Below are 27,386 nucleotides of genomic sequence, written 5' to 3' on the forward strand. Positions count from 1 at the left end.
AGGCTGAGAAACTTTGATTTGGCGACTTACCCCATTCAGCTTCCTCATTTCACAGATGAAGAAGTTCAGAGAAACATCAGGCAAATAAAAACTATCACAACCAGCTTTGGTGTTCTAACTCTAAATCTAGCATCTTTCTACCATTCAGAAGTGGAAAGAACTTCGTGTTTATTAATTCATTTCATTATCATTATTATTTAATGAGTTATTCACTCTAGGAATTATCATTTACCCTATAATGTGCATGTTGTATGTATATATGTTTTTACATCATATTTAAAGACAAAAATTGTCTCATTAATTTTTATTTCCCTCCATGCTTAGCACATATTGCGATCTTTCTAAGTGTCCTTGTTTGGACTTTGCAAAAATGGTTTTCTTTATGTATGACTCAGAGCATGGAGAACTTGCTTCTCCTCTATCTCTCTCCCTCCTTTTTGAATTTGCCAAGTTGTATTGTTAGAATATGCCATGTAAATTCAGTTTAACTTTTCATTATGGCCCAAAAAGCCAATTCTTCCAGTATGAAATGAGGTTTTTTTGTTGGGCTAATTGGGGTTTTATTGAGGACTTTGCTTCCTTCTCTTTGTGCTGTTCTAGGAGCCAAACAAGCCAAAACAAACCAAAAACAGTCTCTGCTCTCAAGGAGCTTACATTCTGGAAAGGGAAACAAGACATAAATAATTATTTGCATGCACATATATATAGACTAAGTAGAATAAAATCTCAGAGAGGAAAGCACTAGCAACTATGTATGCATGTGTGTTTCAGAATTAAAATTTGTCAAGCTCAGTGCTTGACCTGCAGGTGATCATCCTTTATACACAGCCTTTTAATCTGAGCTGGATTTCTTTTCTTGCAGAGTCTCAAATTATTTTGGGTAAAGAAGACTTGGTCTATGTAATTAGATGATCTCAGTGGGAGGCTAGAGGTGGTAGAAAGAATGTTCCATTTATAGCTTCCCTCCCTTTACTCACTGAAATAAAGGAAAAAAAATATTTCTTGAGAATCATGTAGTGTAGAATAGGGTTTGTTTCTTAAACTTTTTCTACTTGCAATCCTTATTCGCTTGAGAAATATATAGATATAGCTATATATGCACCCTGAGCATATAGGTATATAAAACAGGTATACAAATCAAACATTTACTGAAAATAAATCATAATTTTATGACCCTCACATTCAGTTATGCAAGTCATATGGGATCACTACCCACAGTTTAAGAAGATTTGGACTAGAAGATTAGGCTACTATTCAATCTCTACTTGCTCAGAGAGTAGTTGTAAGGACTAGAATACCACTAGAATATTGATAAAAACCCTGGGTGGAGAGTCAGATGACCAGATCCAAATTCTAGCTCTTTTATTTATTTCCTTTGTATAATTCTAGACCCCTGTTTCCTAATCGTTAAAATAAACAGCTTGATCAAGATGGTTTTTAAGGTCCCTTCTAGTTCTAAATCCTTTCTATGTTCTTATTAGTTTTGTTGTTTTGTTTTTGTTTCCTAAATTTTATCTCTTTATACTGTATCTGAGAGCTTTCTTTCTTTTCTTTTTCTTTTTTCTTTTTTTTTTAGTCCTGAGTTTTTATAAGAAATAACCAGGTGAAATCTGATCTGCAAAAAGGAGTTAGGTCAGAAATGCTCAGTGGGATGTGTGGGTGGAGGGGAGAGAGAAGGGGCTACAATAGGAGGGAGCAATCAGACCAAGACATTACATCAGCTCAGTAGGACTTGCCAAAAGCCTTCCCAAGGTGCTCACTGTCCCCACTATCATTGCACCCAGGAGCATTCTCTTTCATCCTGTTTTATATAACTGCTACATTAACAGAATGTTCTCTGTGGGGTCAGAATGGACGAAATAGGGCCATGTATAGGAACAGCGAGGGCAGAGACAGGAAAGTTCCAAATGGAGACATTCAGATGAGTACCTTGCGATTTCCACCTTCACAAAACTCATGAGATCTTTGAACACTATGAGAAGTTAGTCCTCCCATTGTGAAAAGTTCTCAGATGTGGTGTTGATAATTGAATGGAATGCTTAATAGCCTTAGATCTTAGATCTTAGAAAGATAATTTCATCTCTTTGAGCCTTGGTTTCTTCATATGTAAAATGAGAGGATACTATGCAATGGATAAGAAAACTAAAGCACAGAAAGATCAAATAACTTGCCTAATGTTACACAGATGATATATAGCAGAACCAAATTTCACACCCAGGTTCTTTGCCCTAACTAGTACAGTGAATAAAGAGGTAGGCTTGAAGTTAGGCAGACCTGAGTTCAAATCCAGATTCAGATACTTACTAGTTGGGAAAGTTCCTTCACATCTGTCTGCCTCAGTTTCCTCAATTGTAAAGTGGGAATGATAATGATGAGATTCAGGAGAGCAATTGGCACCAAATGATGGTGTTAGGTAGCAATCAATTCACATGTGAAGAATCCACAAGGACTTTTTCCTTTCCAAAAGATCCATTTGTTTAAAAGAGGTTATGGACAAAATAAAGAAGTAAAATAGACACCAGGAGTGGTAAATATGAAATAGATTTGGGAGGACATATAGTTAGCAAGAAAAGAGTTGTTTTTTGTTTTGTTTTATTTTGTTTTGTTTTGTTTTTTGTTTAACAATTAACAATGGAAAAGACAAGTTCCCTGGTAGAATTCACAATTAACCAGGAGAAAGAGCAAATACCATGAGGTAGGAGTATGCCATTGACTGGCAGACTAAATCCATAGAGGATCCTAAAAGAGTGATGAGAAGAATTACAAGTTATAAGAAGGAGAATGATACCATGATTTATAGAGAAGGAGGAATGGAAGAAAAATACCACAAAGAAGAGTGTAGTAGCAGACTAATCCAAAAGGGATTCAAAAAAGATAGCATAGCCATGGACAGATTTATAGGGGAATTTTAACTTCAAGGGTTTGACATCATAACTTGGCTTTCTGATTGGGTACAATAAAGTGGAATCAACCAAGACCTTCACAATGGTGGGACTATAAGGCTAGGCTGATACCCATCAGTGCCTTTCCCTGCTTGCTTCAGTGAGTAATCTTATCACTATTTCAGTGCCTTCATCAATAGCATCTACTTCCCAGGGTATGAGCATCAAATGAGATATTTGTAAGGTGTTTAGTATAATGCTTAAGTCACATTAGACTTAATAAATTTAATAAATGCTTATTTCCTTCAAATTCTGATTCAACTCTAGTGAAAGGCAACATGGTTAGGAGAAGAATTACCAGATTAAAATCAGAAAAACTGCTTTTTAATTCTCTCCTTTCTACTTTACTACCTGACTGACATTAAACACTTTATTAAGCTTCTTTTTGCTTTGGTTTCTTTATCTACAAAATAAAGAAATTGAACTAGATTTTGTCTGGGGCTTATGTCAGATCTAGATCTTGCTATTTCCTTTGGAGGGGGGGTGAAGTAATACTTGAACTGGGGTTGAAGACTAAGTAGAGAAGATATAGAAGGGTAGAAAAGGAAGGTAAAAAAAAAAATCTCTCAGGTAAGTCAAGGAGAATTAGCAAAGAATAGAATGTAAGAACTTTAGGGACAGTTTGCATTTTGTAACCCCAGTGCCTTGCACATAGTGACTAATTGATGAATGAAAGAAAATGGGAGAGGAGAGAGGAGAAAAGAGGAAAGGAAGGACAAGCAATTAGAGAACACTTGAATTTTAGTCAAAGAGAGCCTGGATGAGAAGTTTAAATCTACAAAAGATTTTAGGGAGGTCCCATCTTTGTCATTTTTTAGATAAGGAAATTGAGAACCTAAGAAGTTGCTATGCCACAGTTCTCTTTAACTGTCCTGACTCAGTTCCCCTGCACTAGTTTCCCTTGTCAAAATTTCCTTAACTGTTCTGTCTCAATCCCCTAAACTGTAAAACTCCCTCTGTGGTCCATTAAGACTGAGAATTATTTGCTCTAAGGTTATAAATTGTTAGCAAGATAAACAAGAGAGTAGACCTCTTGATTCTTTTTGGTCCTCAAGAATTTACAATATCCCTCTAATATATTCCAAGATACCTCACTGATATCTTTATTTCTGTGTATTCAGACATCCTGTCTCTGGGTTTTTTAGGATTTATGGCCTCCCCCATCCTGACAAAAGTTTTCCCATGCTTCTTACCCCTTCCTTTGTTTAGAAAAAAGGTATTTAGGAAGTTGGGGTTCCCCCATTTATTCCTGGAAGCTGGATGCTGGATGCTGGACGCTGGATTCTTTGAGATGACAGTCTTCTCCAGCCCTGGGACCAACATAGATTTCTTGGTCCCAGTATATCTTTATCTCTGTTTGACTGGATAATTTGACATGAGAGTCCTGTCCAGTCAATTATGCTCTCCAATTAATAAAATATTAAAAACTCTCTAATCTCTCTCCTGCCTCAGTTTCCCCAGCATTAAAAAGTAAAAGTGACTATCCAGATTCACACAGATAAGGAAATCTGCATTTGAACTCAGACCCTGACTGGAAATCTAGTGTTCTTTTTATTCTACCATGCTGCCTTTCTAGAGGCTGTCTGCTTTTTGCTTGCTGAAGGACAACAGGAAGTTTCAGATGGCTCTGGAATTTGACTAAAGCCAGAGAGGCAATGCCGAACAAAAATTCATGCAAATGAAGGTATTTTCAGAACCCTTTCCCACCTAAGATAATCATTCTGCAGGTGTGCCCCCAAACTGTGAGAACTAAGAAGGGTAATGTTCTCAAAGTTCAGGGGACTAAAGTGAAGACACAATAAAAATGTGAAGAGTGGCTTTTGTGGTGGGAAAATGCTGAAATTCTACTGACTTCAGTGGCTTAGGGATTGTCTGCCCTTTGAAGATTGGAACTCAATTCACTGAGCCTGCAGCTGTGTGTTGGCTGGAACGGAAGTACCACATTAGCTTTTTAAGTAGGAAATGTAAAATGTAAAATGTTTCTAGAAAGGGCCAATGGTCTATCAACTTCCTCTTCCTAAGCAGCTTGTTCATATATTCAATAAACATTCTTAACTAGGACATGATGAGCCTGTCCCATAATTTTGCCTATTGTTGAGTTGTACCTGATTCTATGTGACCCTGTGGACCATACTGTCCATGGGACTTGGCCAAGACACAGGAGTGATGTGCATTTCCTTCTGGATTAAGGCAGACAGAAGTTAAGTGACTTGCTCAGTTTATAGCTTCTGAGGTTGAATTTCAACTCAGGCCTTCCCAGTGCTCTATCCACTGAAACACCAACTGTCTGGAGCCACCAGCTCAATATTACCTTTGTACTAATCACATTTACTTAATTTTCTATTGCAAATAGATTTATCATTCAGCTGAAAGTGTTGTCTCCACTTTACCACTCCATTTCTCTTTCCACTGTCTCCAAAGTTACCATTCATTTCTTACATGCCGAATCCAACAGTCTTTTCTCAATCCTTTTCCTTCTTGATTTCTCCATAACATTCAACATTGTTGACCATCCTCCTCTCCTCTCTGGTTTTCATGATGCTGGTCTCTCTTGGTTATACATGTCCAACTACTCTGCCAGCCTCTTTTGCAAGATCATAGGCCATGTTATAGACATTACCTGTGGGTGTACCCCCACACTTCTGTTCTCAGAGCTCTTTTATTTTCTCTCCATGTGTGGGTCAGACAGAGAGGTGAGTGACCACCATATGATAAAATAGCTGGACATATCTCTAGGAGCAAAATGAAGATTTATTATACATTCTCCCAAGAAGCAGGTAGCCCTCCAGTCAAACAAGCAATCAAATGGTGTGATGTAATATTACTTTGTGTCCCTAGATCTTTGTGGAGGGTGGGCCACCTGGCCTGGGGAAATTTCTAAAAATGATCCCTACCCACTTCAATATCCCAGCTCTGAGAAAGCTACCTGGCTTCCACGGGAAACTCCCACTTACAACTGATCTAGAAATTAGGTGACTTTCTCACCCCTCAACAGGAGGAAGTACCTTATAGAGATAGAACAGCAAATTAAATAGTCCTCAATGCAAAAAAAAAAAAATCCCTCCCACCACTGATCCTCATTCTCATTGGCTGAAGGAATGGGTCTTATGTCCATCCCAGAAAATTGAGCTTTGGCCAATAAGAGTACAGCTGCCCATATTTGGTTTAGGTTGAGGTAGCAAGCAAATGATGTCCTGGAAAAATAGCAGGAAGAGGAGATAGGTATGTCCTAATGAATGTTGTTCAAACTTAACCCAATTTGGGGGTTGGTGAAGCCTTACTCAATTTTCATGACTAAGAGAGCTCAGATTATCTCATTCATCTACCAGGGGTCCTCAAACTTTTTAAATAGGGGGCCAGTTCACTGTCCCTCAGATTGTTGGAGGGCCGCACTATAATAAAAACAAAAACTTTGTTTTGTGGGCCTTTAAATAAAGAAACTTCATAGTCCCGGGTGAGGGGGATAATCGTCCTCAGCTGCCGCATCTGCCCCGCAGGCCATAGTTTAAGGACCCAGACTACACTTTTTCTTTCTTGGTTGACTACATCCCATTAGATTAAAATATAACTGCAAAAAATTGTAGAATATATAGAAGAGTAAACTATTTATCTATTATTCATCCTTCCATTTTTCTATCTATTTATCTACCTATTCATCTATCCATCCATCCATCCACCCACTTATCTATCTATTTATCTATCTAATTATCTATTTTTACATGGTTTTTCTTCCAAGCTTTAGTCTGGCATCACTGATTCTTAGACATTTCCAAACTGATATCCAACTTAGCATATCCAAAACAGAACTTCTTGTCTTTCCAAAGCCTAATCTTCTTAATTTCTTTGCTTTTATTTGTCACCAAAATCCTTTCCATTACCAAGTTTCACAAACTCAGAGTCACCTCCTTATTCTTACTTCTTTGTCATCCTCACCCCCTTTATCCAATCACATTTCTGGCTTTATTAACCTTCTATACACTTACCTGATAAATTCCCTAACTCAGATTATCATCACTTCCCAGATGATTACCATAGCCTCTTAACTGGTATCCCCATCTACATTCTCTTTCTTCTTAAATTTGACCTTCACTTAACTGCCAAAGGAATATTCCTAAAACATAAGGCTATGACATTATCATAAAGAACCCCAAATACCTTATAGGATGAAGCCATTAGTGGAGAATGATAGAATCATGAGGTAGAAAATTCTTGAGAAGCATTTCTATTTTATGCTCTCATTCCCCAGAAGAACTGGACTTAAACTATGCTAGCCTCAAATAGCAAGCTTTTAAAAAGTCTTTTAATCACCCATTTTCAACCTTTGTCTCCCTTCCCCTTTCCTACCTTAGATGCAGTTGCCAGATTTATCTTCTTTGGGGAAAAAAGTTTCACTCCACTATTAATGGTTCTCCATTACATATTGAATAAAGATAAAGCTGCCTGAGCCTGTCACTAAAAAAAGTCCTTTACAATTTGATTTCATTCCTTTTCAGTCTTATCTTAACACTACTCTTTTTTCATGTACTCTGTATTTCAAGATCCTTCACTTTGTCCCAAACAGGTTTCTGTTGTGGATATAGCTTAAAAGTCCAACTCAAATATCACTTCCCCCACCAAGGTCCCTTAAGTTCCCCTTGCTGGAAGTAATTTTTTCCTATTTTTCTATTATTGCAACACTTTTTATCCTTGTTATGCAATTTTCTTATTCTAACTTTTCTATATTTTTCTCTTGACTTAAACTTATCACCTAATGAAGGGAACTATCTTATTTATATTTTGTATATAAATATACAAAATATAAATAAGATATTTGTATATACTGCAGCATTTACCCTTGTACGTTAGACATAGTACATATGTTCTATTGCTCAGGTGTCTTTAAGTTATATACAACTCTTTATGACTCTTTTTGGGGTTTTCTTGGCAAATACATTGGAGTAGTTTGACATTTCCTTCTTCAGTTCACTTTTTTTTTTTTTTTTACAAAAAAAAGGGAATAGTTGCACATATTTAAGTGCCTTTCCCAGTGTCACACAGCTAATAAATATCTGACATTCGATTTGAAATTGGATCTTCCTGACTCCAGGCCTGATATTTTATTCACTGTTCTGCTTTGGTGCTTTATAGTATTAGAGCCAATATTTGCTGAAGCAATCAGGCAATCTACAAAGTTAGTGTTTCAATGTCCTCTTCTTGAACATACACAGCCTTAAAACTCACAATCTAGAATTTCACTCTACAGATTAATCAAAATAATTCCTGGGTAAATTAAGCCTAGCTATTCTTTGCCTTATTTCGCAAGTAAAGGAGAAAACTAGGTATTATGGAGAGATTTACAAGAGCCTATCTATTCAGTGGGGAAATAATTGGGACAATTGTAGTGCCTGACAATCCAACTTATTAACACAAGGAGAGATGAGAAAGACAGTGACTTAGTATAAATCAATATTCCTAAGGAAAAAAATATTCTAATGATTATACATGACCAGCTTCACATCAGAAGAATGATGCTAATATGTTTCTATAGGCTGAATCTAAGAGAATTTCTTCAGGCAATAATATGCTCTATGTGGTTTAATTTCAGTTTATTCAATTTCTACTGAGTTCTTACGTTAGACTGAATCAACTGGGAATTATTTGCAACTCGTTTAAACCTTTCATTGATGGATTCCATAAAGATTCTTAGGAAACATTTGCACTCGGTTTATACTTTTGACTCTCTGAATGTTTCTATAACTCAATCAAAGAAGTATTCTCATCTGATAAACTTATCAAAGTGTAAAGCATCTTGCTAGTTATATTAAGTGAGATTTCAGGTTTGGGACATCTCTCACATCTTAAAGATCTAGATTGATATTCATTCAACTCACTATTACTCACTGTTACTTCTGTGTGCTTAAGTAGAACCAAGTCTTTCAGCTGTTATGGGCAAAAAAGTTTACCCAATGCTGAAATGCTCCTGCTAATAGGAGGAGAACAACAAAAGCTTTTGACCAGTCTACTAAAACACTTTCTCTTTTCTTTCATTTAGTTTTTCAGAATGATGTTCCTACTGCATGTCCACCTGCTCTTCTCTCTCCTCTTGCAGAGAAAGGTAAGTAGTATCAAACTCTTTGAAACTCCCCTGCTCACCAAATGTGCCATACTCTTATTAAACCTGAATGATATTCAAATACTAAATATTTACCTATGGCTTTTTGTCAATCAAGCTCATGAGATCCACTTTGAGTAATGATAGATAAGAAATTGAACGGTGTTTTCATATATTGTTACTGTTCATTTACTGCAGTATTTCAGAAGATGACATATGAGTTCTGTGGTGTGGATTCTCTCTATAGAGATGAGTGGATTGTCATTCCTCTGTGCTTTAATAGAATCTAATATTTCAATTATTGTGACATATGGACATATATGTAGAGAGAAATGCATATTTGTATATATATGTGTATGTATATATGTTTATTTACACACATATATAATATGTGCATATAGCTATATATTTCAAATATACATATACATGTAACTTTGTACATATGCACATATTCCCCAATAGGCATTCTAATGTTTTGCTCCTTTGAGCCATTAAGCTTATCCTGGGGAACATTCCAGTGTGATGGGGCCTTCCAGGGTTTGTGCCATGTTGGTAGGGCCTTCCAGATTTCAGAAGCCCCTCCAGGCCATGATGACACATTGTAATGGGAATACTGTTCTCTCTGATTAAATTAAGGGAATACTGTTCTCTCTGAAGTGTAAATCAATAAAAGACAGATCCAACTCAGACCCCATGCCAGAGGGCTTAGTTGCTGAAACTCTCAAATAATCTTGAAACAATCTTAGAAGATGAGCCAAACTAGTACCACCTGGGATTTTCTTTGTTCTACTGTTTTATTGAATTGAGATTTTTTTAAACTACCTGACACCAATAATGAATTTTTGTAATGTGGGCAAGAGGACAACAAAGTAGAGTCTTGTTTATGGGACAGAGGACCTGAGTTCAAATCTTGCTCCTGGTACCTACTACCTATGTGTTTGGGGCAAATTATTTACCCTCTCTAGGTTTCTGTTTATTCTCTGATTTATGAGCTTTCTTTAATCTATACGTGTCTATGAACTCTCTGGAAGAATTTTCTTGCTCCCTAAAATGGAGTATTCCTCACATCAAAGATCCATTGGGATGATATCTTCTATTCTAGCAGTATTTTTACAAGTGAGGAATCAAGGCTCCCAGGCAAGATTGGACAGGGTATAAATGCATAAAGACTGCTATATCTTTGTAAAAATTTGTACTTTCTTTTTGAGCAAATATTCTCTCAGGTTTCTCTAATAATACTTTGTTTTTTAACTTCAGCATATTTCAAATAGGAAAGGGGAAGAAAGGTTTTCTCCATGCATATGCTAGAAGAAATAAGAGAATCTGGCCACTTCATATTCAGCCTTTAATAAGGCAATGTAGAGAGGTAGAAAGAACACTGACTTGGGAATGAGATAGACCATGTTCAAATCTCAACTACACAGAGAAGAGAAATGATACATCCTTAATTATAACCAGATGCAAGGATTGGAGGGGCAAGGGTTGGGAATATACTGGACTCACTTTCAAGTTTAATTTGCATTATTAACATGTTGCCATAATTATGAAAATTTAGCAATCAACTCTCATTGTCTAGTTAAAGATGGCTTTAGTATATCCCTTCTTTAGAAGACATATAAAAAGCATTTCATTCAAAACTATTTGATCCATTAATCTTTTGGAAATTCTTATACAAATTAGCACCTTTGAATCTGAACAGTGAAAGTTCTTATTAAAATGTAAATTTTATTCTGGAGGGAGTAGTAGTAAGCCATTATCTGCCACTAATAGTACAAATACTTCAGTTCTTATAAATTCGGGAGATTTTCTTAAGCCCTATCTTTGTCCCTGAGATAAAGGTAAATTTAAAAAAAAAATAAAGGAAAGCAAAGAAGGAAGCTAAGGAAACCCTGAATCCAAACCTTACCAATTTTAGAATTTTGTGTTACTATTTATTTCTAAATAAGGGATGAAGCTTGGAATAGGAGAGAGAGAGAGAGAGAGAGAGAGAGAGAGAGGAGAGAGAGAGAGAGAGAGAAGAGAGAGAGAGGAGGGAGGAGAGAGAGAGAGAGAGAGAGAGAGAGAGAGAGAGAGAGAGAGAGAGAGAGAGAGAGAGAGAGAGAAAGAGAGAGAAAGAGCCAAAAATTAGTGTCAGATGTATTCATTAAAGACTGAGCTGCAACCCAAAATCAGAAATAATAATCCTGCCATCTCCTACTACTCTTTATATGTATAATCCCCAATATAGACAACGTACTTAAAATGGGTTCTGTTAGGAAAAAGTATATGTAATATATTTATATACATTCCCATAGAAATAGGAAAGGAATAAACATTTGCATAGTGGTTACTATATGCTTATACTATAAGAACTTTACAAATATTATCTCATGTGATCCTCACAATAATCCTTCAAAGTTAGGTGTGCTATTATCTCCGTTGTACTGTTAAGGTAATTGAAACAAACAATTAAATGATTTGCCTAGGATCTCAATTACTTAGTGTCTGAGGTTATTATATTTGAATCCAGCTCTTCCTGAGCCACTGCATCACCTCATTAAACTTTAGAATTAATTTAGTGCAATTCCCTTCATTTTTACAAGAAACTGAAGCCCTCAAATTTGCCTAAATTCACATAAAAAGAAAGAAATACAACCAAAAAAGAAATACAAACAAAAACTTTGTTTTGTGGGCCTTTAAATAAAGAAACTTTGTCGCTCTGGCTGAGGGGGATAATCGTCCTCAGCTGCCGCATCTGGCCCACGGGCTGTAGTTTGAGGACCCCTGTAGGTGATACAGAAGCCACCATGTTGGTAATCTGTTCCAGTCTTCTCAGGGCAATTCCATGTTTGATGATCTAGGCAGGCCCAGATAAGCATAGGTTAATGTAAAATATGGGGTTGGAATAGATGGCCTCTAAGGTCTCTCCCAGCTTTAAATGTGTGGTCCTATAATTCTGTGTTCTCCTTCCTTCATTTTTGCAGAAAAGACTGGTCTAATTACCATTTGTAAAATAGTTTCTTCATAAGGTCATTGTGGTAAGCCATGGCCCTCAAAAAAAAGTCACATTTATCCCATATGCCCAGATGCATAGTAATGTCTACAAGTACCACAAAACGTGACTAAACGCTCCCTCTGAATAGTATAAAAAATTTGCCAAGATAAGCTTTACTGGATGCCAACACTGTCAATCTCAGAGAATGACCCTGGTCTTGCAAGCAGAATTATCTTGGGCATTGATATAAAATCTACTTCAGGTTAAGTTGAACATCTAAAAGACAACTATCAGCTCCTTGCTCTACTTGTGGTAAAGATGTATACATCAGATTTCCAGAAATTACAAGGAAAGTTTTAGTTACCAGCTTAGGAAATTGTGCTAGGATACCTTCCAAAATTTGTGATTACAGAGCCAGACACTATTACAGAGTGGACAATTATCCACTGTAAGAGGACATTATTTTTAACTTAGTGTTATCACTAAGTTGACCCAAGGTCTTAGCACTCTTGTTCTTATCAAAGCAAATCCACTTGAATCATTAAAAACAGTTTAAGAGGCAATGTGCCATGTTAGATGAAATGTTGGCCTTGGAATCAGGAAGACCTGCCTGAGAAACTTAATAATTGTATAAATCTAGTCAACCTCTCTAGGCCCTAGGCCCCACAATCTATAAAATTAAGGACTCTAGATCTATGATTGTAGAATGGCCATACTTCCTGATTTATAGGTGGTGGGACTACAAGTTGACTAATATCATTTCCCAACAGAGCCCCTTGGCATATTCATAGTATTTAGATCTAGGTAGATTCAGGGAAGGAGCACAATAGAACATGCACAATAGAAAATGCATTGAATTGGAAGTTAAGAAAATCTGGGTTCAAATCCAGTCTCTGGCACTTACTATTTTTTTTTTTAATTTTATTTAATAATTACTTTATATTGACAGAATCCATGCCAGGGTAATTTTTTTACAACATTATCCCTTGCACTCATTTCTATTCCGATTTTTCCCCTCCCTCCCTCCAACCCCTCCCCTAGATGGCAAGCAGTTTTATATATGTTAGATATGTTGCAGTATATCCTAGATACAATATATGTTTGCAGAACCACACAGTTCTCTTGTTGCACAGGGAGAATTGGATTCAGAAGGTAAAAATAACCCGGGAAGAAAAACAAAAATGCAGATAGTTCACATTCTTTTCCCAGTGTTCTTTCTTTGGGTGTAGCTGCTTCTGTCCATCATTTATCAATTGAAACTCAGTTAGGTCTCTTTGTCAAAGAAATCCACTTCCATCAAAATATGTCCTCATACAATATCGTTGTTGAAGTGTATAATGATCTCCTGGTTCTGCTCATTTCACTTAGCATCAGTTCATGTAAATCTCGCCAGTCCTCTCTGTATTCATCCTGCTGGTCATTTCTTACAGAACAATAATATTCCATAACATTCATATACCACAATTTACCCAGCCATTCTCCAATTGATGGGCATCCATTCATTTTTCAGTTTCTAGCCACTACAAACAGGGCTGCTACAAACATTTTGGCACATACAGGTCCCTTTCCCTTCTTTAGTATCTCTTTGGGGTATAAGCCCAGTAGTAGCACTGCTGGATCAAAGGGTATGCACAATTTGATAACTTTTTGGGCATAATTCCAGATTGCTCTCCAGAATGGTTGGATTCATTCACAACTCCACCAACAATGCATTAGTGTCCCAGTTTTCCCGCATCCCCTCCAACATTCATTGTTATTTTTTCCTATCATCTTAGCCAATCTGACAGGTGTCTGGCACTTACTATTTATGAGATTTAGGGCACAGTCACTTTAGCTCTTGGTCTCAGTTGCCATGTGTTTAAAATGTTAAGTTTGAACTGGATTTCCTCTAAGAAATCTATAATCTTATGATCCAATGAAACAAAAAAGGACATCAGATTCAAAGAGAATTGATTTTCTCAAGTAGTAAATATCAGAGCCTGATATTCAAACTCAGGTACTCTGACTTTCACTAATTAGAGTTGTGGAAAAGTGGAAGGGACTTCCTCAAGAAGTAGTGCATCCCACTCAGGCATAGTGGCCCATTCATGTAAATCCCTATTACTGAAGGACACTGAGGTTGATGGATCCTTTGAGTTTGAAAGTTCTGCGGTAGGTCTAAAGCTGGTATGTATATGCACTAAGTCTGCTGCCATGATGGTGAACCCTCAAGAGTGGAGAGACATCAGGCTGCCTATAGAAGGGTGAGCCAGCTCAAGTTGGAAATACAAAGCTTTTGTGTTTATTAGTATTGGGGTAGGACTCGAAAAGCCCTAGATGCTGGGCTAGTTAGGGAAACCTAATGTCAAAAAAAATAGAGGGACCCCTCATTGGAAGTCTTTAAGTAAGGCTGGATATATTTGTCAGGTTAACATACTTTGTCATGCAAGTTATGGATGACTTTATTAGATATATTATAGATGATCTTGTCATGTGTATAATAAAAAGGATTCCTATTTAAGTATGAGTTGTATGATATAGCCACTGAAGTCATTTTCAATAAAATTTAAGATTCTGAGATTTGGTAACTCCAAATATAGTGCTTTTTAAGTCATACAAATACTGAGAAAAGTTACAAATATTTGAGTTTGAGAGTGTACCCATCCTGACTGACTTAAGCATTACACTAGCTAGGGTCTGAATTGCTCAAAGACAAAATGAAATTCTACTCCCTTTGTTTAAGCGTGTGCTCTTGCACGTGCAGACAGGCTCTCAAACACAAACACACTGAGCATCTTCTGACTCTATTAGATATTCTGAACATAGAATTAGAGCCATGATGTTTTTAGATCTGCATTCACCACTATGATTTGAAACCACAAGAGTTGCAAAATAGGAATATGTCTGAGACTAGACCATCTGTGCTTTCAGTTACCAAAAAGGAATTCAGCATTTGGATGTGTTCCACATATATGCAGGGAGAAAAGTTTCTGGCTTGGTGTAGGCTCCACAGAGCTGTCAGATTCTAAGTCTCATTCCAGCAGGATTTTTTGTTTGTATAATTACTTATCATTGGGTTTTTGTGGATGTTCTGCTTAAACATAATTCAACATGGCTTGACCATTTGAAAGGAGTAATCAGAAATATTCTTTCTTTGAGAGGTACAGAGGCAAGGTATAATGAAATGTAAAGACCCGAACCCAAAGGCTGGAGATGCCCTCTTGCTAAAACATTTTAATTCTAGTGTTCATGTGGACTAGAGTTCACTTCAGAAGGATTGTGATCACAAATAGGGGAGTTAAAGTCTTCTCTCACTTTTTTAAAGTCCTACTACCCTAGAATCATACTCTGGGAACAATCTCTAAAACAGAGCTTAGGTTTGGCTCATGTTTAGGATTTCCTCCAAAATGATAAAAGGTTCCCTTCTAGAAAGATACTCAATGTACAAGTAGATGAGCTTACAGTATAGCAATTATATCTTTTACCACAAAATAATGTTTAAATATCAATTATTCCCTAATACACATGGACAAACACTTAAAGCATGATATAAATACCAGATTCTTCATTTTTCTTTGTAACTGTTGTCCAAAATATTTACTTGGATTCATATTTTCTGGCCAGTTTTGCATTTATAACTCATTCTCCCATCTTTTCTGGTGAGAAGCTGTTTCAAAGGGCAAAGCCTGAGGAACCCGGGAATTCTAGAGATAGCATCAGACTTGAAAAGTCCATCACTCATGATCACTATTCAGTTGCCCATGCTCATGAAATGGAGCACAAAGCAGAAGGTTCCTCCAGGGCTTGAGATTCAATCTCAGTCTCACTTACAGAACATATGTTTTGCTGACATGTATGAGCAGAAACCTTAGGTAACTGATTGGTGGGGATCCAAGGAAGAAGCTATAATAGACCTGCCAAATTCTACAGTCATTCTTTTCAAAGGCACTGAATGGGCCACACTTCCTAGCTTAGAGGCTAATCTTCTTTGAAGTATCCCATAGTTTCAGACATTAGCGATCTGAGGTGGGGCTAGGCACAGAGATGTACATGAGGATCAACCAGAACACTCTTGTATACATGTTCTTTATCAAGGCATGTACCAGAAGCAGCCAGGGAGAAAGGTTATCCTCACACATTCTCTATGATAGTGGTCACTTGTATAATAATAGCTCATATTTAATTATAATCACAAGAATCATCTAGCCCAAGTTTCTTATTTTACAAATAAGGATCTTTCATAATCCAGGAAATGTGTCAGACTGCATGTAGCTTTACTTCTTTTCTTTAACATATAATTTGAAATGGAGTAAACAATTCTCTACAAAGTTCCTATTTTTCCCATCCTATTGTAGCAAATATTTTAGGCTCCTTTCTTATACCTACTTGCACTAGTATTCTGGGTTTGGAGAAGGTAACTTTTTACCTTGGGACTTTAAGAGATGCTAAGGCACTTTTTCTCTAATTTTTTTTAATCTCATGGACCAACATGCCTCCCCCCCTTAATCATCTGTGTTGGTCAACTTTAATTATCTTTTAAAACATATACTTACTAAGATGATATGCTAAGAACAGTTGGTACAAAACTTTCTCATAAGTACATACACAGTGCAGGGAAAAGAAGGCTATAGTTTAAAGTGGATTATTAAAGGGGATAACCCATAACTCGAACTCATTTTGCTGGAATCTCTTTTCTCTCCTTTATAGTCTCTTCATGAAGTTTCTTTTAGTTCTATTGGGCTCCTTGTTGAATCCTTAAGCTGTCTTTCCTCAGTATAGTTAGTATTTTTCAACTTTCTATACAGACATTACCACCAGCCACTGCTGTTCTAGGGATGCTGCTAGGATGCTGAAGAAAATTCCAAATCCTTTGATCAAACTTAAGGATGGAGGAGAGCAAAGTTCTCTCTTATAATGATTTCCACCACTAAATTGGCAAGCTAGCTAAATATTGTTATTTTATAAAAGATTCATGGGGCATAATTGTTGGATGAAATCATTCAATATCATGATTTAAAGGCTTTGATTCCATAAAGATATTGATACTTTTTAAGGCAAATAGAGAATCTTGTTAATTACTTTAAGTAATGATGCGGGAAAGATTCCTTTCTAGATTCCCACCCTCTCCTAGTTAATAATGTAAATTGCCCTTTAACTCACAAATCCTGGTCCCTTTGAATTCCAATAGAAGATCTGACCTGTTCCCAGCCCCACCTGGATATGAGCCAACTTTGGGGCTACACCTGAAAGCCCCTCAAGCTAAGTCTCCTATTATAAAAAGGCCATGCTGGGAACCCCTCTTTGCAGAGATTCCAAACATGGCTACCATGTGAGGACCCTCTGTCCACTGGACCCTCTTGTCCAGTGCCCTCTTTATCTCTACCTTCTCCTATACTTTAACTTTGCTTATCTAATAATAAACCTCTTTTATCAATCTAGCTCTCTGGGCCAATAAATGCTTTTATTGGGAACTTGCGCCGCTACTAGACCCCTTTGCGCCGAATCTGTACCCCAAACCTGCCATTAGACCTTAACCCTAATTTCATTTAGGTACCCCAAAGCTAGACCTCAACAGTGTGTTGGGGTAGTTGTTTGTTTGACTTAATCAACCCCTACCCCTCTATCAGCATTTAGTCCTTTCTTGTTGACAATAATATCCAAAATAGATGTTCCTCTTGTCGGTTCCTCCAACATTCAAAGAATGAAATTATCATTAAGGAAGTAACACAATTGTTAGTTCTCCTGATTTTAAGAGAGAGAGAACTTCAGTAGATTCTGGACAAATGAGATTGTCTCTCCTCTACTTCCATACAACTATATTATATCTCCCTGGCATATTTGTGGTCTATATTCTGTTTTCCAAAATCCTCATTAATTATATCTCTTAGTCCATCTGGATAGTAGTATACTCTGATGCTATAATGTTTACGGTTCTGCCAATGTTTTCTACAATACTTCCCTGATTTAGGTCCTGTCTATCTTCCAAAACCACCTACATGTTTCTTTTGTATAATGTGTAATCACATTCTAGTCATGAGTTGTAATCCATCCCAGTTTCAGTGATACTTACAAGATCAAATTGGCTTCATGTTAAACTCAATAGTCTACCTTTTTTCCTTTTGTACATTTATGCATATATTTTTGAAAATGTAGGTTTTATTTCTGGCTCCTTTCTTTGATTTCATGTACCATAAAACTCTTGGTTTTTCTATTGTTATCCTTCCTACTTTTATCTACTATCTATTGCAAAAGTTTTTAAGTTTGTTGGGGTTTTTTGATTGTTTGTTTTGTTTTTTATTTGGTATTATGGAGTCTTTTGGCAGTCTGGTAAAGCCTATGTTTCTCATTAATGTTTGTTGCCTATATTTACAATTAAAGTGCATGCTAATTTCCAGTTGGTAGTTAGTGAAAATTAAGATGTATTTTTCTCTATTTTCCCTTCTATTTTTAAGCACCCCCCCACCTTGAAATCCATTCATAAAAAGAAAACAAGTTAAGAACTTCTTGTCTACAATATCTAGTTTTGTGAATGTATATATGGAGTGTACACTAAACTCTTTCTTTTTAGTTTATAGCTTTTTTAATATAAGTTTGAAAGAGTCCAGGCAAATACACTTTGTGGTACCTTGTATTCTTGGTCAGAAACCTGGAATTGCCATATTTAAAAATACTTTCCAGAAATATCAATTGCATCCTCAGATACTCTTCTAAGTCACCTATTCATTCCACAAGTCTTCCTTTTTCTTTTGAATCCCTTGCCTTCTATGGGCAGTGATGATGAAAATACCATCTGAGTCTCTCTTATCTTCAATTTCTTGTCCAAGATGTCTAAATTCTTAGCAATTCTGGGTTCCTTTAGTAAATTTCAATGAATTTTAAAATTATATTTTAGGATATTAGATCAAAAACTCTCCCCTTTGAAGGTAATTATGAAAACTTACATTAAATTATGTGAATAAATATAGAGATATTAAATTCAATAAGGAAGGATTTTAAATTCTAACAGATCATATCTAATGATTGCCTTTCTAACTTATGAGAGAGAGCATTAAAGGAGATTATGTCAGATTTTTGAAATATCAATAATAACTTTATTATTTTTCAACAAAACATGTATTAAGTGCCTGCCTTCTGTGAAGAACATTGTGTACCATACTCAGGGGCATACAATAAATATAGTCAGCATGTCTCTACTTTCAGTCTAGAAATTTTTTTGGATAGGAAGGAAGAAGAAAGAAATAAATATTTATATAGCTCCTAATATGTGCCAGGATCTATACATATCACTTTACAAATGTTATCTCATTTGATCCTCATAACAAAGTCACAGTTATTTTCCCATTTTACAGTTGTGGAAACTGAGAAAAACAGAGATTAAACGACTTGCCTAGGTTCACTTGGTTAATAAATGTTCAAGGTCAAAGTTGAACTCAATTCTTCTTGATTCCAATACCCACTGTATCACCTTGCTGCCTGAAGGAAACAAATGGATAGATGTTTATAATAAATTCCTTTTTTCTGGTAAAATGAATATTAGAATATCCATTCTTTCATCACATTCTTCCCTACATTTGCAAATGTTGATTTCATTAAGAGTTCTTTCCCAGAGATAATTGATACTTTGTCTATTCACCCCTATTTTAGTTACCAAATAATTTTATTATTTTATTTACTCCTTACAACAATATGTAGTAATTAAGATTCCCATTTTACAGGTAAAGAAATTGAAGCATAGATGAAAAATTTGAAACTCAAATAGATGTGACTTGATCAAAGTTAGCAGGGATTCAAATGAAGGATTTTTGATTGTTCTTCAAAACCCAATATCAAAATGAAAATTCATGCCATAGAGAATCCCACTCAGCATTCCATAGAGGAATGCACAGTAGCATGCAACTAGCAGAATGGACTATGGATTAAGTAGCAGGCAACAAGAGATACTAAAAAGAGACAAAAGGAACTTGGTGGAGCATAAGATGAAGAGAAACTATTAAATTTAATGATATCTTTCCTGTTTTGCGTACTTCTCTCAAATCTCATTTTTTAAACTGGTTCAGGAGAAATCTAATCCAAAAGATAAAGACATGTATAAATAATTCCTCATCTTTGTACAAAGTTTTACAATTTTAAAGAACTATAAATCCATTATCTCACTTGTTCCTCTCAAAAGTCCCATGTAAAATAGGCAGGGGGGTTATTGAATCTGTTTTACAAATGTGGAAATTGAGGCTTAGAAAGATTAAATAGAATTATAGACTATGAGTACATAAGTGACCTTAGACATTATTCAGTTCAAGAATCTTTTATCATTTGCCTACTTTGTGGATGAATAAGTCAAAAAGCATTTATTAAGCCCTATTTAAATGCAAAGCAACATGCTGAGCAATGGAGATGCAAATACAGAATTCAGATAACCCCCATTCTTAAAAAACTCACATTTTAAGGAGAAAGATAATATATGCAAAATGTTTTAGTTGAATGTCAGGTAGAAAGGTATCAAGCCACATGCTAAGCATTAAGGATATATAGATGAAAAATGATATTCTCTGACCTTAAGGACCTTAAAGTGTAATGAAGGGATAAGAAGTATGTGTATAGATAAGGATGGTGTAATAAAGGAAAAGAAGAAATCTGGACAACATGTTTTTAAAAAAACTAAAAAAAGGAAAGGATATTTTTAGCTGAAGAAAGCAATGTAGGCTTCTTAGAGGAAAGTTTGCTTGAGTTGTACTTGAAGGAAGAGAAACATTTCAACAGGGAGAGATGAGCAGGGCTTGTGTTGAGGTGAATGAATGATAGAGGGAAGGAAATATCAGGAGGAAAGGGAGAATGGATGAAAAAGTGAATTTGGCTGCAATAGGAAGTATCTAAGAGAAGAATAATGCAACATGAGCTTGGAGATCAGTTGGTCCAATGCATTCATTTTATAGAGGAGGAAACAGGACACAGAGACATTAAATGACTTTCCTGAGGTCCCATAATTATTGAGTAATAGTGTCTATTGGGAAAGTTACTTAACCCTGCTTCATCTGTAAAATGAGTGGAGAAGGAAATAGCAAACCATCCCAAAAAAGGTTATGAAGAGGTAGACATCGCTGAAAACAACTGAACAACAAATAATGGAACATTCTGAATTTCCCCCATTCCTTTCCTCCATGTGAGAGTCTCAAAGCCTGACCCCTGGGATCATTTTCTGGTTTTTGCTGCCCCCAGCTCCTTTTCGGGGACCCATCTGATTTACCCACCAGGGAAATTTACGAGTATATACTTGTAATACCTAATAACTAAGACTCTCCCCCCAATGACCTAGATATAAACAAAAAGTGTTAATGAAATGTGTTTCTTAATTTATAAAAAAGTGTGGGAGGGGAACATATAGAAATTATAATTTTTATGATGGGTAGAATTTAAACCCAGAACTTCAATGCAGATCTCAATGAAACAAGACTGAATATTCTCAGTCCTGGCCCCTCCCCACTTTCATTGATTAACTTTCTCTTAGTTCTTTTCTAAGGAATCAGCTATGCCCAAAGCTTCCTCTTCTCTCTTATTTCTGGTTCTAGACTCTCATGCAATTACATCTTCCTCATGATAAAAGAAGTTCTAATTTGCTCTCTTGAAATGGAAGAATTTGCTAGACTAGCAGTTCATATTAGTCAATGTATTTGCCACTCAATTATCATTCACTAGTTGATGTGACAGAAGTGATTTCTACATGTTATCACTTTCCCCCAATGAATTAAACATACCTACAGATTACTTCATTTGATCCTCTTAATAACTTTGTGAGGCTGACATTACAGCCATTATTGTTCACATTTTGCAGATAATGAAAATTAAACTAAGAAATTAAGTGATTAGCCCACATTTCACACTCAGAGGTGGGATTTGAAACATTTGTCTCCAAATTGTTGTCTCCAAATTGTCACCTTGTCTATTTTTTGCAAATAGTCTGTTGATCAATCTTTTGTACAGCTCCTTTGAATCTTCTCTGTGCCTCACTTGCCTGAAATCAGGCTACCATTCAGTCAGTCACCTAGCATTTATTAAACACTCTGCTATTTTCTAGACACTGTGCTAAGTGCTAGGAATACAAAGAAAGAAAAAACAATGCTTCTGCTCCATTTCCAAATCATGATAGCATACATTTACTCCATGTTGCCTCACTTTCTAGCTCCCCTTTATTTAACAATGCAAATTGTTTGAGGGCAAGGACTCTCTTGCTTATTTATATTTTATTTCCCAGAAAAGCTTGAAAAATGATTTTTCATTCATTCATATGACATCATCAATCAACAAATATTTCGAAATGTCTACTATGTGCCAAGTCTTCACAAGACGTGGTAGATGCAAATACAAAAAAAAAAAAAAAAAAAACAATGAAAACAGTCCTTACCATCAAGTAGTTTACATTCTATTTGTGGAAAAATTGTGTTGTTGTTTCTCCTTTGTTCTTGAAGAGGACAAAAAATCTAGTCTTATATGTAAATTACAAGACAATATGGGGAGAAGAAGAAGAAGCTTAGAGAATTAGAAAAGGCCTGATGTAGGAGGTGGTATTTGAGCAAAACTTTTAAGAAAGTTAAGAGATGAAATAAAGGTTCCTCCTACTTATGAGATACACCTATTCAAAGGCAAAAAGATGGATAGTAGAATGTCATGTCTGGGAAATTGTAAGGATGCTTTTCTTGGATGATAGAGAGTGTGAAAGGACAAAATTTATAATAAAACTGTTAAGGTAGGCTGGTGACAGCTCGCAAAGGTCTTTAAATACCAGAGATATTTGTAGTTTGTGCTAAGAGATAATAGAGAGCAGGGTTGTGCTGGTAAATGTTTAACAACTGTCTAAATTAGACACACTTTTACATTTGATGTGCTTTCTTAGCATTTTCTTTGTGGTTTTATTAAGTCTACAAAATTAACCAAACAATTAATTAAATTCCTGGTATATAGCAATAGCCACGGTATAAATGCTTGTGTTGACAATTTACCAATCAGGTAGCCATTTAGAGCTGCACACCTGATTAAAAAGTCATTGGAAGCTTTGGTGTAGGAAAGTTATTTAGTTACATGTGTTTTAGGAATATTAAGTTAACAACTTGTAAAGGATGAATTGAAAAAGGGAGGGTGGATTAGTGAATCTAATTTTGATATTGAAATAGTCTAAATAAGAGCTTGTTGGCATATATGACTGTAAAGAAGGAAATGCATATGAAAAATATTGTAGAAGTAGAATTGGCAGTTCTTGACTATTGATAATATATAGGTTTGAAAGGATGAGTGAAGAGTTGAGAAAGACTGACTGAGATTGCAAATACTTGTTTCTAGAAGGAATGTAGGATCATCTATCTGGATCTATCATCTATTTGTCTTGTCCGTATTGAATGAGATACCTACAGGATATACACTTTGAAATTTTCAATGAGCAGGTGGCAATATAGGACTGGAACTCAGAAAACCAGAATTGGGCAGGGAGGTGGATAGATATTGGAGTCACCTCTGTAGATATAATTATTGAAGTGTGGGAACCCAAGGACACCAAGGGAAAATGTATAGAGTAATAAAGAAAAGATTTTAGGTCAGCTCCTTGGCTTGCATATGATCCAGAAAAAGAGATTAAGAAAGAGATGTCAGATAGGAAGGAAGACAAAAAGAGCAGTATTGGGAGAGCCAAGGGATATACAGGAGTAGAGAGTAGTTAATAATGGTAAATATGGCAGAGACATCAAGAAAGAGTTGAGGACTAAGGAAAGGCCAATGGTTGTCCCTAGTACAGAAAGATTATCTATAGAAATCCAGATGGTCTTTAGTTTATCAAACTTCTTTAAAAAAAATGATACCTAGGATCATAACCCAATTGTTGTCTCTCCAGGGCAAGGTAGATGACGATAGACTCTGCCATCTATAGCTCTGATGCCATACTTTTTGAGAGTAGTCTGTCTGCCTCAGCTTCTTCATTATATCATTTAGTTCATGTGAACTCATATTGAATCTACTAAAACGCTCAGTTTTTTTTTTTCCGATGAATTGCTTAGGGAAAAAAAAGCTACACATCCCTAGATTAGAAAATGGGGACTTTCAGGTTCCTTTTCAGCACTAATGATATTTTGTAATTCTGCTTTTTGGGGCTATATTGGCACTTTGGAAGAACAGTGTCATAATAGTATGAACTAGAAGTAGAAACAGTAGAAACAGTTCCTTGGTGGTTCTTCTTTTTACTTTTATTCTTATTTCTGAATATTTCCCTCATATGAAGCCAAGTTTTTAAAAATAAGTTTGGGGAACAGTCAATTTGTAAGGCAATGTGAATAGCAAATAAATTAAGTTTGGAAAATGCAAATGTGTTACGCTAGTCATTTATAACTTTATTAATCACAGCATCTCCAAATACAGTTCATTGGAAAAAACAGAGTCATACATGAAGGAATAAAGTCATAGAAAATGCCATCTGAAAAGCTTTTAAAAAATACCCCTCCCCCCAAATTTCAATTACTGTGGTCAAAATTACATTTTGATCCTAGCAGAATGATCTAAACAATGAATGATTTTGGAAAGTGGCAGTACAATAGAAGAAGCATAAGGCTAAGAGTCAGAAGAACATAACTTTGGTCTGGATTCCTTCACCTGTTCTCTGTGTATTCCTGGGCAAGTGATATAACCTTTTTCTCCTTCAGCTTCCTTAACTGTTAAATTGGTGGAATAGTCAAGACAATCTCTAAAATATTTTCTAACTCTGATATCCAATAGGTCTACGTTTTAAGTTGGTAAATTTTTGTCTCCAATATTGCCTGCTTCCCCATGGTTATAGTCTTCTCTCTTCATCTCTCTGGCTCTCTTCACACCTCCTCCCCCCAATATTCATGCCACCCAGAAGATCCTCCTATTGTAGGACCTAATATTTTGTATCCTATGGTCCTTCCCATCTCTGGCATTCTATTTTTAGTTGTATGTGTTCTTTTTTATCTCTGTGCTCTGTATTGCATGTTATGTTATAATATTCTATTTTAAGGTCCATTTTGACTTTAACATTCTAAGTTCTGTGATGAAAAAGTTTTCATCATGGAAAACTTTTCACTCTAAAAGATTAGTACTCAATGAGTTGAAGTAAGAGGCTTAGTGGGTAAAGTGTCAGGCCTGGAGTCAGAAAGATGCATGTTCCTGAGTTTAAATCTGGCTTCAAATACTAGTTACGTGACCTAAACAAGTCACTTCACCAGTTTCCTCATCTGGAGAAGGAAATGGCTTCTCTTCCAAGAAAACCGCAAATAGGATCAAGAAAAATAAGGTATGACTGAAAAAGGACTGAACAATAACAAAAGGGGAAGGAGAAGGATAAAGTAGTATTTAATTCAAATCGTTATTATGGGTTTTTCAGGTTGGAGCTGCCTTGGAGGCCAGAAAGGGAAGATGAGAAGGGAAAATTCTTATATCAGTTTAAACATAGACAGTCCCAATGGATCAGGTCATCTCTGGCTATACTTCGAATAAAAGAATGTTCACTTCAGTCCAGAACTCTTGCCCACTATGCACATATCTCATCCCCACTATTTCCTCTTTCCACTAGCTGCCCCCATTAATTTTGAATATAAGACCCCTCATTACATTATTAACACAGATCCTGCCCCCTGCTTTCTGAAAGCCCACACACATTCCTTCACTTAAAGCACTAAAATGGAACATCTGACCATTAACTGGGAAGAAAACTTGAAAGCATGCTTGGCGTTCTTGGAACCATCTTTGGGTAGAGTTCTTAGAACTGCCCTTGGGCTTGGATCTATAATAAGATTGTGGCTTCCACCTCCCTCAGAAACAGCCAGAGCCCACACCTGAACAAAGCAGGAGCTGTCTCTGTGGGATGCCTGTAATCTCAAAATAAATGTTCAGGATTTGGCTGCTTTCAAAAGGCTGTAATTACATGTGGCAGATGACTTCTAGGATGTGACTAGGACCAAAGATAGAATTTTCACTGCTACAACCCAACTGCCCTCCTATGGCCTTCAGAAAAAGTGTGTTCCTAAAGAAATAAAATCCTAATTCACTAAACAGATTTACTAGGGATAGACTGATCAGTTTACCAAGACAAAAACAACCCTTTCCTTTATAAAGAGGTTACTTTTGTAATTACGCAGCAACAGTATCCCAAATATATGCTATGTGTGTGATTCTGCTGACCCACATCTGTTTACACCTAGCTCAAGAAAGCATTTATTGTGGGAAACTAGGCATGGCTGCTTTGTAATGAGTGCCACTGTTGCTCTGTTCTTTTGTCTCTCAAGGGTAGCATTATCCCATTTGAACAAAGCTGAGAATCAAATGAAGGAATACAAAAATAGCATCTTGTATGAGTTCCAGTTTAGCTACTAAGTAGCAGTAAGTGACAGAACTGGTACTTAACCCATAGACCCAGAGTCATTACTACATTTTTATTTTCTTTTATTTTTTGTACATCATGGGAGGCTAGGGAAGTGAAAGAAAAGTTCACTACAGATTCAGTCTCCAATATTGTAGTTCCCTATTCCCTATTTTCATCATCATCCACATCATTATTATTGTTATTGTCATTATTAGTGTGGTCTGCAAGCTAGAGACAGGTAGATAAGGACCTCAGAAGCAGAAAGACTTAGAGATCAAGGCTTTGTTGTCCAGACACTTTAGTTATGTTCAATTCTTTGTCATCCCATTTGAGATTTCTTGGCAAAGATACTGGAGTAGTTTGCCATTTCCTTCTCCAGCTCATTTTGCAGATGGGGAAACTAAGGCAAACAGGGTTATGTGACTTGTTCAGGGTCACATAACTGGAAAGTATCTGAGGGTAGATTTGAACTCAGGAAGATGAGTCTTCCTGATTTTAAGCCCAGTACTCTATCTACTGTGCCACCTAACTGTACTGGGATAAAGCTTAATCTCTGCTATGTGACACTGGGCAAATTGTTCCTCCTTTCATTGTTCTTACTTGATTCCCATCTTCATCAACAGAAGTAGAGTGAAAGCCCCATGTGAGTAAAAACAATGAAATGATGATATTGGATGAAAACAAAGGGCAGAAAGGTGGTGCAGTGAATGGAATACTAGGTCTAGAGTCAGGGAGACTTGCTAAGGGCATATGATATGATCTCCATGCAACTGAGATAGGGTGGTGATGATAGGTAACCATCAGGCATTGGATACTCTCTGACACTAATCTGGGGGCGTATATATAGAGTCTCACTAGAAATAAAGCATTCATATTTTCCATCTCCAGGCAGTTAGGTGATAGAATGGATAGAATGCTGGGCCTGGAGTCAGGAAGATTCATGAGTCAAATCTGGCTTCAGACACTTTCTACCTGTGTGATCCTTGGCAAGATACTTCATCTTGGTTGCCTTAATTTCCTCATCTGTAAAATGAACTAGAGAAGGAA

General features: G+C 36.3%; 1 protein-coding gene across 1 annotated transcript in view; it reads left to right on the top strand.

The window, feature by feature from the left end:
• Positions 1-27,386, top strand: part of TG (thyroglobulin) — a 359,469-nt gene that overhangs the window by 160,044 nt on the left and 172,039 nt on the right. The window contains exon 35 of the mRNA XM_051971107.1: positions 8,974-9,036. Coding sequence (XP_051827067.1) covers positions 8,974-9,036 — 63 coding nt within the window. The remainder of the gene's footprint in view (positions 1-8,973; positions 9,037-27,386) is intronic.

This window comes from Antechinus flavipes, chromosome 1 (genome assembly GCF_016432865.1).
Source record: "Antechinus flavipes isolate AdamAnt ecotype Samford, QLD, Australia chromosome 1, AdamAnt_v2, whole genome shotgun sequence".
NCBI classification, from domain to species: domain Eukaryota; kingdom Metazoa; phylum Chordata; class Mammalia; order Dasyuromorphia; family Dasyuridae; genus Antechinus; species Antechinus flavipes.